The sequence below is a fragment of the Sphaerodactylus townsendi genome, linkage group LG07, assembly GCF_021028975.2.
Source record: "Sphaerodactylus townsendi isolate TG3544 linkage group LG07, MPM_Stown_v2.3, whole genome shotgun sequence".
NCBI lineage: Eukaryota > Metazoa > Chordata > Lepidosauria > Squamata > Sphaerodactylidae > Sphaerodactylus > Sphaerodactylus townsendi.
Genome location: NC_059431.1, coordinates 86,620,086 through 86,634,594, shown reverse-complemented (window position 1 = coordinate 86,634,594; position 14,509 = coordinate 86,620,086). Strand labels below are relative to the sequence as shown.

Below are 14,509 nucleotides of genomic sequence, written 5' to 3'. Positions count from 1 at the left end.
ATCCGAGTCAGAACGCAACCAAGGTGGTTTCAAAGGATATGGGTCTGCAGAAATAAATCCTGAGGAAAGAAGTAACCCACAAACCCTCTAGTGGGGCAGGGCTGATCTCTGAAGTAAGAGGCAGCCCTGTGGGCAGGTACTGGGAAAAGGCATCTGCCATAATGCCAGTTGCATGGAAACAGGAGGAACCTGCTGTTATGGTCAGATGCTCCTCAGAAACTTCCACAACCCCAATAAATCATCATTTTATAATTTTATCCAAATTAGATGAAGCATTGTGTTACTTGTTAATTATATTACTTGTTAATTATATTACTTATTCTCTTCCCAATAAACCACAGTTTAATCCTGGTTTGAGGAAAAAGAACAAACCCTAATTTGTCATTTTGCCCAATTTGTGAAATTTGTGAAAACAATAAATTGTAGTTTATTGCTAACATGGATGTTTTTATTTCCCAAACTGTGCTTACAAGCAGAAAGAAGGCATAAAGGGAAGAAGGAGTGTGAAAGTCCAAGGACTTTGGTTTTTTTCCCATAATCCCATACTGCCTTGAGTCCCATTGAGAAAGGTGGACTATAACTAACATAAATAAATAAATAAAAAACCTCAGAATACAGAGAAAGGTGGACTATAACTAACATAAATAAATAAATAAAAACCTCAGAATAAATAAAAACCTCAGAATACAGTAGGCTACCATGAATGTATTAAGAGAAGTATTCATTTATTTAAAACACGTTAATCCTGCCTTCATACCACCTGTATGTTTCTTGCCTTGAAAACCATATGGAGTTACCACAAATTGGCTGTGACTTGACAGCACCTTACACACAAACACACACCCTGCCTTATTTCTTTGGATTCAAGGATGGGTGGGTTTTTTAAAAAAAACCTAATTCCTCAATCGCATTTGGGCACTGATATTTATAGACTTTGTGCACAAATGGCAGCTTTATAATAGCTTATAAAGTTTCCTCTAGTGAATTTAATCACAACTTCCATTTGAGGAGCTCGGTTGTTTTTCCAGTAGAAAATTCATATTCATCAACGTAACTTATCACCAGACGTTGAAGAATTTGGTTTTTTTCTGTGAAAAGGTAACATCCAGCTTCCACCCTCACTAATTTTATATCTTTGCTGAGCTGGTACTCTGTGACAGCAATTCTAGCATAAATTACTGAAAGACAATTGCTTTTATTTAATTCATAAAATGTAGACTTATCAAAGTAACTGAGAGTACTAAAGACAGAAAATGGAACAGGTATGACATCTTACCAGCCCAACACACCTATAATTCCACAGAGCCATCATCAAGAGGTTCCCATTTGGTTGAAAAAAAGGAAATTGTGGAAGCAGAAAGACAGTCATTTCATCTCTTTTAATAAGCCTAGGCACACAGCTACCATCTATGGGGAATAAAGAGACAGCAAAGGCCCCTACAGAAATCAATACAAGGCCTTAATTCAGAGTTATTCCTAAAAACCAGGTCAAAGAAGTAGCAGAATCTCAATTAGTTTTGCTGTTTTATCCCCACTGTTTCTAAAGCCAAACCCAGAAGAATTGTTAAGTGGTCATCTTTATCCCCTACATAAATGCAACTATTATAACCTTCATATTTAATAAAGGTAAAGCACTGGGTTATTAATGACCAGTGGGTCCTTAAAGCCATTGACCATGACACCACAGACTTCACAGGGTGGTTTGCCATTGCTTTCCTCAGTCACCTACACTTTACCCCCAGAATACTCAGTACAGTCAGTGGTGGGATGCAAAAATTTTAGTAACAGGTTCCCATGGTGGTGGGATTCAAACTGTGGCATAGTGCCAATGGGGCTGGGCGGGGCACAATGGGGGCGTGGCCGGGCATTCCAGGGGTGGGGCATTCCTGGGCGGGGTTGTGGCAAGGACGCAGCCGCTGCGCCGGTCCTTGGATGGGAAACGAATGCACGCAGGCACAGGCTGCCACGCACGCCGGTGCACCTCCTGCTAGACTGCTTCAAGTTCTCCACGCTACTGCTGAGAGGAGGGGCGTAACTAAGGCGAAAATCACGTGGCAAAATCACCAATTAGTAACCCCCTCTCGGCACACACAAATAATTAGCAACCTACTCTCGGGAACCTGTGAGAACCTGCTGGATCCCACCTCTGTGGGTACTCATTTTACCGACCTTGGAAAGATGGAAGGCTGAGTCAACCTTGAGTTGGCTATTCAAAACTGACTTCTGCCAGGATTAGCTAGGAGAGCTAGGACTGCAGTAATGCAGTTTACCACTCTGCATCACAGGGTTCTTAATAATATTTAATAAGGCTTGTAATCTACGAAAATGAATTGGTATGCCCAAACTAATTTAAATAGAAATGACAAATCTGCTTGGTCCAAATGCATATTGCAACCTTTTTTCTTTATTGAGACTCTCAGTAAGATGTAGGACTTTGATTGATACATGATAATTACAGTTAGCATAGATTTTTCATGAGAGACTGTGTTATGCAGGTTTTGGATGCCACTAACTTGGACATTTAATAATACTCCCTGCCTCATATCAGCAATCAATATATCTGTTTCTTCTGGGCATCTAGTTATCCAAAAGTAATCTGCTCTTTCAACATTTCTAGTCAGCAAAATCTCTAGGTTGTATTTAACAAGAGAGATCAGGGAAGGTTCTCAGTATACTGATGCAGATCCATTTGGGATCAGGTCTTGACACCAGGTGGACATGCAAACCAAAACGGTTCAGACAGAGCACGTCCCAAAAATGCAGTGTCTAACACTAACAATGTCCCATTTTAAGCGTTTGTCCCATGACTAGTTAAAACAATTACTTAAGGTTAAATTCTACTGGTTATAACATAAGTAATTAAGTGGCAGAAAAGGGTGCAAACAGAAACTATTTTAGCTTAATGACACATGGCTTTAAGGAGCTAACTTGTTTTCATTTGGACCACTGGTTGATCTAGCCCAGGATTATCTATTTTGAATGGCAGCAGTTTTCAATATAGCTTAATTACATTTTTAAAAATTATTTATGCTATTTATAGTCTGGCTTTCTCACTACGACTCAAGGTGGATTATGGAGAGAGTCAATACAGTACAATCAACAAGATGGGATAGTCAATAAACAATGTAATAGGATTAGGGTTGTAGAACTAACCAGAAATCTAAAAAACAGAACTGAAACAAAACTGAACTATTAATATGACACAATAAGCAGTGTAAACATGATATAAAAGGATCCTACTTACAGCATGCTATACAAAGCAGTACAGCATGTTATACAAAGCAGTACAGTCCTTAATACAGTCCTCAATATAGTCCTTCATAATTTATCCATGTATTTTTGTGACTCATTTTGTACAGCGCAACCCTATTATCTTTGTAGAAAAGCTTTTTTGAACCATTCAGTTTCACATAATTTGCGGAAAGCCAGAAGACAGTAAGCCTTCCTGAACTCATCAGACAAGCCATTCTACAAGGTAGCAGCCCCAATGGAGAAGGTGTGTGCACAAGCAGTTGTTGATTTTGCCCTTTTGCAAGCTGGCATGTACAGAAGTCCCTGCCCAGATGAGCAAAGCTAAGGAGAGAGATGGTCTCACAGATATGAAGATCCAAGGTCATGGTGGGCTTTATATATGATAGCTAATACCTTAAACTGATCCCAGGAATTGATGGGCCACCAGTGGAGTGACTACAGTCATATAAATGTTTTGCCTAGCTCCTGATAACAGCCGAGCTGCAGCATTCTACACTAACTGGAGTTTCTGAATTGATGTTGAGGGGAGAGAAATGTACCCCCAAACTATGATTTGTCATAAGAGCTTTACATAGAGACTGAATAGCAGGGAGGGGCAGAATTGCATCATGTGAAACTCCACAGTATGGGTCCCACACTAATGATAACTGATCTCCAACATAGTAGCAGAGTAGTAACATTTTTTGCCACCATCATTTCATAGTTCTTCCAGCGGGCTCTACAGTGTAATCTATCAAAGTCAGTAGGAACAACATTCACAGTTACCAACTAAAAGAATCACATGGCTATTGTATATGCAAACCCCAAGCAAACATATACAATAAAATAAGATGTAACTATTTTACACTGCATTTGCAGCAGTTGCCACCACAGCAAAAGATTCTACACTGTGCTACTGAAGTTAAGCTGTGGAAGATATTTTGTTGTTACACCCACAATGCTGTGTTAGAATTCCAAATGTGATCACGAGCTCAAAAAGGTGGGGGACCCCTGGAATAGACAATACTGACCTTGAAAGAGCAATGATCTCACTCAGAACTTTTCCCTATACATCAGAATACCATTATCACCAGCAGTGTTGGCTGGCAACAGGGGCCATATAGGGCAACACAGATATTATGTGACTCGGCCCTCCCCCAAGGGCATGGAGTAAAATAGAAAGTGTTGTGTTGATGAGACAATGGAAGCAAGGATCAGAGATAATTTATATGTGGTTTAATACCATCCCCCTTTGGATTCCCAAATTAATTTGTATGAGCCCAAAATTAGTAATGGATATTTAAAGGATTTAAGTAGTCTGGAAATTAAATCACCAAGTGTTCTTGTCTATCATAGCCAAATGACAAACCCGTAGGAAAAGTGAGACACATTAACTAATACAATATTTTATGTATTATTTACAAAGATTATATAGCATAGTATGCATGGCTGTTTGGAGGCAACTGCAACAGATAAGGAAAGCTGTAGAGACAAATGGAGACGATTCATTAAAAGGGAGATAAAGCAGGCAAAACAATTTAATCGTTTTTGATCTCTGTCCATTTGTGAAACTGGAAATGGCATCTAAACTAAAATGGAATGATCAGCTCAAGCAACTTTTGATTTTACTATTATATATTATCATGTGAATTTGTCTCGTGTACTCTCCTATAAAAATTACAGCAGGAAACTGTTTTTTGCACTTTAACCAACTTCTTTGCTAGGACACGTAAGCCAGGAAAGTTGCATTTGGATTTAATAGGTATAATGGTTTTAATGAGATGTGTAACTTACTTGCTATTGCCCTCCTCCCATTGCTTTAATTGCTTTTTTACTGCTCTGTAGTTGGTCTGAAACATCTGCAGCCTTTTTTTGCGCTTTTCATGGGCTTGTCTTAGCTCATCATTTTCCTGGGTCTGCAAAACATCAAGATGAGAAGACACTGGTAAGATATTGAACAAACGATAAGCGAAAGAACGGCACAGTTAAATTTCTCATTTACAAATCAACTGTCAACCACCTGTTTATTAAATTGCAATTTGAAAAGACTTCACAGTCATGGCTGATTAAAGCCTAAATAACCAGTTTGGCTATCCCTTGTCAAACATGAGAAACAACACATTCTGAAGAATTACACAACTAGTTTCTTAATGCCTAGAACTTTGAACGTAACATGTTTTAAAACGGAATCCACAGGAGCCCCCCCCCCCCCCCCACTATACTGTATATATTAGTATAGTGTAGGGATTCCTTGCTCAGTTGGTATGGAGTTTTGGGCTGATTTGCCATCAGTATGCTGATGACACGCAGCTCATTCTGTTGATGGAGGGGGGAGCAACCGCCGCCCCTGCGGCTCTACAGCACTCTTTGGAGGCGGTCGCTGGTTGGTTGTGACAGAGTAGGTTAAAACTGAATCCATCGAAGACGGAGATCCTTTGGCTCGGCCGCGAGGGGGGGCGGGACTTTCCAGCTGCCGGTGTGGGAGGGGGTCACATTGGCGCCGACCCCCTCCGTCTGCAGCCTGGGGGGGGTCCACTTGGATTTGTCTCTTTCAATGGAGACCCAGGTGGCCCATACAACCCGGGCTGCCTTTTTCCATCTTCATCAGGCCCGGCGGCTGGCCCCCTTCTTCTCCCGAGCGGATTTAGCCACTGTGATCCATGCAACGGTCATCTCCAGATTAGACTATTGTAACTCGCTCTACGCGGGCCTTCCCTTGCATTTGATCTGGAGATTAAAACTGGTTCAGCATGCAGCGGCGGGCTTGCTAACAGGCAGCGCCACCTGGGAACACATCCAGCCTGTACTGCGTCAGCTGCACTGGCTTCCAGTAGAGTTCCAGATCATCTTCAAGGTGTTGGTGTTGACCTTTAAGGCCTTACGCGGCCTGGGACCATCGTATCTTCGAGACCGCATCACCCCATATGTCCCCGTACGGCCTCTCCGATTGGTGGAGGCCAATCTACTGGTGGTCTCTGGCCCTTCGGTGATGCAGCTGGCCTTTACGGCTCTGGCCCCGGCCTGGGGGAACGCTCTTCCTCCAGCTGTCCGGGCCTGCGGGACCTTGGGGAGTTCCGCAGGGCCTGTAAGACGGAGTTGTTCCGCAGGGGCCTTTGGAGGAACCGGCTGCTAATGGTGCCCCCTTTCTGTGGCCCCTGACATCTGGGCCACCTGTCACCTAACGAGACTCGCCATGCCTCCCTTTTTGGGGGGAGGGACTTTTATTATTGGAATGCTGGACGCCACTCTATTTTGTTGAGATTTTTATATAATTCTTGGAACAAATATTTGTAATTTTTTATCGCTGCTTTTAAATGTTTACTTTTATATTGTATCTCTATATGCTGTACATCGCCCAGAGCCCTCTGGGGATGGGGTGGTATAAAAGCCTAATAATAATAAAAAATAAAATAAATTCCCAAAGTGGGTGCTACTTCCCCCCTGGTAGAAACATCAAAGGGGTGATAAGGAATTTTGGGGCAGTAGGGGAGCAGTACAGGGATTCCTGAGCCAGCTGGTGGGGGAAAAGTCTTGTCCTTCCATCCTTGCCGTGTAGTGACTGTTAAGTTTTAAAGGAAAAGCAGCAGCACTCTCCTTACTGTATAACTGGGATGGGGGGGGACACAAGGCAAAGAGCCCCATCGCCCCTGGTTTGCAAGGCACAATATTTTTTAAAAGGAAAAGCAACACTCTCCTCACTGTTGTTTTAAAGTTGCAATAGACCTAATACCAAGGAAAAGGAGAGGAGCATATTCGGGGCGGGGGGGGGGGGCGCACTAGAACATGGCCTGGCTGGTAGCCAAGGGGGCAGCAGCCCAAAAAAGTTTGGGAACCACCGGTACAATATTTGTCTTTCTGTGGTTTGTATTTTTTTCCACTATACCTCCGTTGCTGTTTGTTAATACAAATCCAATCATGTCCTTCTCCTGGAGGGAGTAGGAAAACTCTACTGTTCGGATAAAAAATAAATACCCACTGGATGTTCCTGAAATAGCCTTATGGATCCCAGGTTTTGCTGTTAAACATCTTTAAAGAATTCACCATCAAAACTGCACCATATTTCTTCTAACATCATGCGCTTACCACTACTTATTACAATGTACAGTAGAGATTAATATTTCATAATACACTGAATGTATTTTTCTTAATGAACTTATGTGAAAGCCTATGAAGCATTAGAGGGAGGAGAGCTACGACATGGCCAGGGACAGCACAGCAACAGCACAGCTGAGCCACCTCCCAAGTCGTTAGCTATGCGGCTAGTCCCAGAAAAACAGAAAATTAGGAAACATCAGGGAAAATATACCGTGATGCAGGAATCCCAGCCCCGGGGGGGGGGGTGAGGCATGGGACAGAGGCTGTGACTGATGGTTCAGCTGACAGCCAGCAAAGAGGCAGTGGATCGGAGGAGGAGTTAGGTGGTGAAGCCAGATTAGGGCAAGGAAGAGGTTGGATCAGGCAAAGGAGGGGCAAGGGAGGCCACCAGAGGGCAGGCCCCAGTGAAATGCCAGGGCCAGCAGAGGCCTGAGGGGAGCAAAGGGGGAGGCCAACAGTGAACACAACACCACAAAGAATGTTCACACTGGTGAAGGCAACCCCTTTGGAGAGATCTAGGGGTCACCAGTGATGGGGAGAAAGGGACAGGTGCTGCAGGAATCTACAGAGAGCAAGACTAAGTTCCAAGACCCCCTTCATCCTGTGCCTCTTGAACAGCCCCTACCTGGACTGATTCTGGATGGACAGGGTCACCATACAGGGGATTTGCAAGGAGATCAGTCAGATGCTGGTCTCCTGCACCCACATCGCTCCGACAACCCCTCACGAGAAGCAAAAGGCATATCATAACTGACGTCACTTCTACAGGATCAACATCTAGGCACCTTGCAACCCCACTGTGGCATTTTCATGGACCTCATAGCCAAATTCCCCAGCAGCAGCCACGATACCCAGGTCTTCCCTGCCTCTGGCCTCCAATGCCTCATGCAGCAGTAACCAGATGGCAAGAGCTGACTGCTGGGTGAGTTTGGGAAGGTCAGGGCCCCTGCCAAGAACTGCTTCCTCATTAACCCCACCACTTTCCACAAGTGATCGTGGTTATGTGTTGCTGCCATGCTTTCTCACCTCCTAGAGTTGTAATGAACCCAATGACAGGGAATATTATAAATCTGCCCCTGGCTTCAGTTATCTTCCCTGAAGGTTTGAAAGAGGCTGGGGTAAGGCCGTTCTTGAAGAAGAAACCTTTGAATCCTACAGATCCCTCCAATTACAGCCCAGTTTCCTATCTTTCATTCCTAGGTAAGGTAGTTGAGAGAGCAGCTGCAGAGTAACTCCAGGCCTTCTTGGAGTATGCATCAATACTGGATACATTTCAGTCCAGCTTCCACACTGGCCGTGGGATGGAGATTGATCTGGTCAGCCTCCCAGAAGAGCTCCAGAGACAACTGGACCGAAGCACATCAGCACTGCTGTTGTTACTTGACCTGTCCTGATATTAGTCTGTACCCAAAATCTGTACCTAGAGGCTTAACAGCCTGAATGGCAACCTGTATTTCACAAATTCTTTCAATAAAGCTCAGTAAACTCAATATAACAATATTTGACTAAATAAGACTCCAATTAGAAAATGGTCACACAAAACTCAAACAATCATGTATTCCACAATAAGATACCTGGCTCGTCAACTCCCCTGGTTGGATTTGACCTTGAGCTTCACACTTCAGCTTGGCCAAAGTACCCGTGTACCTGGGGGATGACTTATTTAGAGGTTGAATTTAAACATATGAGTTGGAAACAAGAAAATATAGCCATCAGTTCATGTTCTATTGAGTTTATTGACCTTTATTGAAAGAATTTGTGAAGTTAAACCCATCAAAAACAGAGGTCCTGTAGCTAGGCCAGGTGGGCACGCATGGAAGGTACCAGTTGCTAAGTCTTGGCACCATGCAGTTAACACCTACACTGACCATCAAGAGTCGTGGTGTGATTCTTGATGCCTCCTTAACTGTGGAGGCACAAGTCACACATGTTGCTTGCCTGGCCTTTCACCATCTTTGCCAGGCAAGACTATTGGCACCCACCTATCACAAACTGACCTACAGTGATCCATACAATGATCATCTCCAGATTAGACTGTTGCAACTCAGTTTATGCATGGCTACCCTTGAGCCTACTCCGTAAACTCCAGCTGGTGCAAACTGCAGAAGCACAGGTACTTATTAGGATCCCATGGTGGATGCACCAGTGTTCCGCCAGCTGCACTTGCTCCGGGTGGAGTACTGATTATGTGAAGGTTTTGGTGCTTACCTTTAAAGCCATAAATGGTCAGGAGTCTTCATACCTGTGGGACTACCTCTTCTAGTACATTCCCTGTAGAGCACTGTGATCAGTAAACAACAATCTACTATGATCCCTGGCCCAAAAGACATCTGGATGGCCTCAACCAGGGTTAGGGTGTTTTTGGTCCTGGCCCCTGCCTGGTGGAACACTCTGTTTAATGAGAACTGGGCCTGCATATCTAATGCAATTCTGCAGGGCCTATAAGACGGAGCTGTTCAACCAGGCCTATAATTGAGGCAGAAATGCTTTTACCATCAAATGGCCTCCCTCTCTTCCTCCTTCAGTCCCCTCCTATTACTTTCTTTCATGGATGATAAGAACTTTTCATACTTAAATTGAGATCTTTTAGCCACTATCTGGTTTTAGAGTTAGGTAGATTGCTTAAATTTAATGTATTAATGATACTTCGGAAGCTGCCCTGAGAAGGGTGTCATACAAAATAGATACCGGTAGGTAGGTAGGTAGGTAGGTAGGTAGGTAGGTAGGTAGGTAGGTAGGTAGGTAGGTAGGTAGGTAGGTAGGTAGGTAGGTAGATAGGTAGATAGGTAGGTAGATAGATAGATAGATAGATAGATAGATAGATAGATAGATAGATAGATAGATAGATAGATAGATAGATAGATAGATAGATAGATAGATAGATAGATAGATAGATAGATAGATAGATAGATAGATAGATAGATAGATGATCACTTGCCATTTAACAAACCTGATTTGTGTAGCTGAGTCAAAGATACCATGCTTTGGGAAAGCAGAGAGTTATGGTAGGGACAACATAAAACATTTTCAGAACTGTAATACATATAACCGTCTACAATCATAAATTAAAGATCAATGTATTTATGCAGCACCACCAACATTTTACTGCACATTTTATTGCATGCGAATCTTAGCATCGTAATTGCAAAGGTAATGCCTTTCTAGTAACTCAATTGTAGACAACACTATATATATCTGATTTTCTCAAATACATATATAATCGTTATCTTTCCCTATGCCAACTGAAGACTTAGAAGTTCTTTAAAAATTTTCACCTTTAACTGTAGTGACTTCTCCAGGTTTTCAATCTTTTTTTCAGCTATTTGAAGCTTTCTTAGTTCTTCTGACTCTTTCAAAAAGCTCTTTGGGGACAGAGACCTTGAACGTTTCACAGGTGGCTCCTGGAGAATAAAACAAGGACATGGTTGAACTGGTTGGAACACTGGTTTATGAAAGACATGCAAAATTAAAGAACAAGTAATTTTGAATACTAATAATGAATTATAAAAAAATCCTGCATGGAATACCAGAGAAATAACAAGCAGAATTACCACAGCGCTACCACTAAAGGTTTCTCTGTGACTCGTTAATGAGAATATTCATTTACATTTACATTGTTTCTTTCAGAATAATGATGTCCCATTAGGGAAGACTAAAGGGTTATAGACTCAGAAATGCAAGAAACCTCATTACAAAGGAGGGGATAGAGGCTGATCTAATTGCTCTATAAGGGTCCAAGGTTACACTTGATAGGACAACCAGAAACAAGAGGGAAAGGCTTTTTTCCCCTCTGAAATAGTTTAACACACTGTGAAGTTGAAGGAACAATATGCTTGAGGAATATAAATACAACAGACAGTAGATCTTATACCATAATGACCATATGGTCATTAACTATAATATGCCTAACTAGAGACAAGAATGTGTGTTTATATTATGCACAGCTTCATATAGCAATCTGGAGAAAGGATGTGCGAAAGTAGCACTTCTTGCTCTGACTGTGTCATATGTTCTAATATAAAATAAACGGAGTTGTCTAGATTAGTTTTACTGAATTCCTGAATCATTCTGGATAGAACACAGCCACATTTTAACCCCACTGTTCTGTGAATAATATTTTAACCCCTAAGATACACATTCAGCTTTTTCTCTCTCTAGATGCTCCATTTGTTTTATTTTCTCAAATAATGCACATTTGTAATTCTGCAAAAATGTATCACAATTGATTTTTTAAAGGAAGAAAAAAATAAGATGGCAAGTTTTTTTCCTGAATATTACGAACAACAGGGAAAACACACAGATTGCAACAGAATCTCACTTGAAAAAAAATCCATTGGAAAATGTATGTAAGAACTATTTGGGAAAGAAATTATTTATTACATTTAATCCATCAAAATGAAACAAAGTACCAATATCTAAAACTTGTAAGAGGAAAAAACCCCAGAATAATATAGCAATATATGGAAACAGAATAATATAGCAAAACAGTTTAAAAGGTATAGGCTAATTCATGGTGGGGTGTGCGCATGTGTGTGGAGTTGGCCTAGTAAAAGAACTCAGATTGAAGTCATGGGAACCAAAGAAGTCTGTTCACTGGAATAGAAGATGTTTATCCATCCACACACATTATACTGCATACATAATATACAGACGCACACAGAAATCTTTCTTTAATTGTGAAATGCAGTTTCCATAATGTATTATACAGATTCTATTTTAGAATTCTTAAATTTGCATAATCCAGTTTTATTACACAATTCATGGTATGCACTGTACTGTTTTTACTGTATTGGCTTTTATAACTCTAATCTGCCATGAGTCTCTACAAGAAAGGCTGACAACAAAGTGAAGTAAATAATTATACATGTTATAAAAAGGCTCTGTTATATAAATCTTTAAGAACATTTTAATATGTACAGCATTACAATGACTTACAGTAATATTGTAAAGTAACATCTATGTTGATCGACTTGTACAGATATTATTTTGCTAAAGATCAGCTGTAAGTAATGCTGGTCCCTCACCAAAGTGCATGGGAGTGGGAACTGAGATCTTTAAAAAGTACATTTATGAGGTTCAATAATAACAAAACGAGGTTCATATATTTTATATTTTATTTTAGCTATCAAAAGCAACTGTGGCTTGAATTTAGTATTTCAGCTTCAAGCAATAATGATTAATTACTAATTTTATGATTTATTACAGTAAAAGCAATCGAAGCCAACTGTGGTAAAGCTGTATCACACAAGGTGCAGGCAGGATTATACTGGGAGAGAAAATCATATATAGTTGTTTGTATTCTTATACACATGGACTATTGGAATGTCCCTGCCTTCCTAAGTATCGTGATGCTAAGTGAACTCTCTGGTATCACAAGTTTAGGGCCTCTTCAGGCCAGTGGCGGAGCTACAAGGAGGGGTGCACCATGTACTAGGCGCATGCCTGGGGAGCGGCAAATCGCCCCCAGGCCCATCTCCCTCCCCTCCGCCCCCCCTCCGCGGCACCCCCTTGCAGCGCCCCACCCCACCCCCCCTTCCCACACATACCTTAGTTCCTTTCCTTTTCCTAGAACTTTTTCAGGCTGAAAAAAAGGCCTGTTCACAGTACAGGCTAAAAACAGCCTGAGGAACTACAGTTCCCAGGAGACCCAGGCTCACAAGGTCTCCTGGGAAGTATAGTTCCCATCAGGCCGTTTTTAAGCCTGAATTGTGAATAGGTCTTTTTTTTAAGCCTGAAAAAGTTCTAGAAAAAGGAAAGGAACTAAGGTAAGTGTGGGAAGGGGGACACCGTGGGGGGGACACCGCGGGGAGGGGGCACCGCAGGGGGGCCATGGGGGGCGGAAATATAGACTGCGCACCAGGCACAGTTTGGCTTCAGGCGTTACCAGTTTGGTATAGGATCCACTTTTTCTGTTCCATTTTGTCCTCACAACTGTCAGGTAGGTTAGACTGAAAAAGAGTAATTGGTCCAAGGTCACACTCTTGGCTGTGTTGATATTTGAATCCAAGTTTCTCTGATGCTAGTCTGACATTCTAACTACACAACCCTGGCTCACTCTAACTCATCATCTTTCTTATTGCCCACCTAACAGTTGGGTGGGAAGGAGACACACATGTGGTTCCAGACATCCAAATGTTCCCACAGTACCACAGGAAGAAATCATGGGAACGCAGCTCCTAGATCACTGTAGTAGTATATAAACTAGACCACTTATTTGGATATACTTGGTTGATTCCAAAAAGTCTCCTTTTAAAAGGAAGTAAAGTTGAGATTTCAGATTTACAGATGCTAAAGGGGCCAACTTACTGGTGGTCCCAGGCCCTTTTACAATCCGTCTCTCCTCCACCCAGGCCAGGGCCTTTAGTGCACTGGCCCCCGTCTGGTGGAATTCTTTGCCTTCATCCGTCCAGGCCCTTGAGCAGTTCCACAGGGCCTGTAAGATGGTCTTGTTTCGCCGGGCCTTTGGTGGAGGGGGATACCTGCGGAAAGATGCCATCCACTATGCTTCTATTGACGACCATCTTGACCACTCTTGTGATGCATAATGAAATACCCTCTTTGCCATCTGATTTCTTACATTATATTTATGTGTTATTCTATAATACTGGGTTTTAAACTGTAAATGGTATCTTGCAAATTGTTTTAGTTATACATTTTTAACATGTTCTATACACCACCCAGAGCCCTTCAGGTGTGGGCAGGTTATCAAGTCTAAATAATAAATAAATATAAATAAATAAATTACTTAAAATTACCCAATTATTATGATCCCTGGTATGTATTACCACCTTCTCTGTGATCAATTCCAAAAAGGAATTGGAATTTATTGCAGAATGTCCAATTGGAGAATATATTTTGTGTTCTGTTTTATGAAAAACTCCCATATGACCTAATTCTTAAAAATTAACATAGTTGACCTTTTGTATGCTAGACGTGGTTGATGCCTCTCAATTGATGCATACTCAATAAATTTTCAAACAACAAAATTCCAAATGTTTCAGTTCAATTCAAGATTTTATCTAATTGAAATATTTATACTGTGCCTGCTTGCCATTTCTGACACCAAGGGTGGATTACAAAGCGATATAACAGGTTAAAAGAACAGAATTACATTTTTTTAAAAAATAAATCAAAGCTGCTCTTAATCTTTACCAAACTACTGAAGGACCATGAGGGACAATGA

The 14,509-nt window shown here is 41.6% G+C and overlaps 1 protein-coding gene across 7 annotated transcripts in view; it reads right to left on the bottom strand.

Moving 5' to 3' along the window:
* The window catches only part of CNTLN (centlein), a 221,399-nt gene that overhangs the window by 108,183 nt on the left and 98,707 nt on the right, over positions 1 to 14,509 (bottom strand). For all 7 annotated transcript variants that reach the window (XM_048504012.1, XM_048504015.1, XM_048504014.1 and 4 more), the window contains 2 exons: positions 10,602 to 10,727; positions 5,026 to 5,147 (listed from right to left, as the gene is read on the bottom strand). In XM_048504012.1, the coding sequence (XP_048359969.1) occupies positions 5,026 to 5,147; positions 10,602 to 10,727 (248 nt within the window). The remainder of the gene's footprint in view (positions 1 to 5,025; positions 5,148 to 10,601; positions 10,728 to 14,509) is intronic.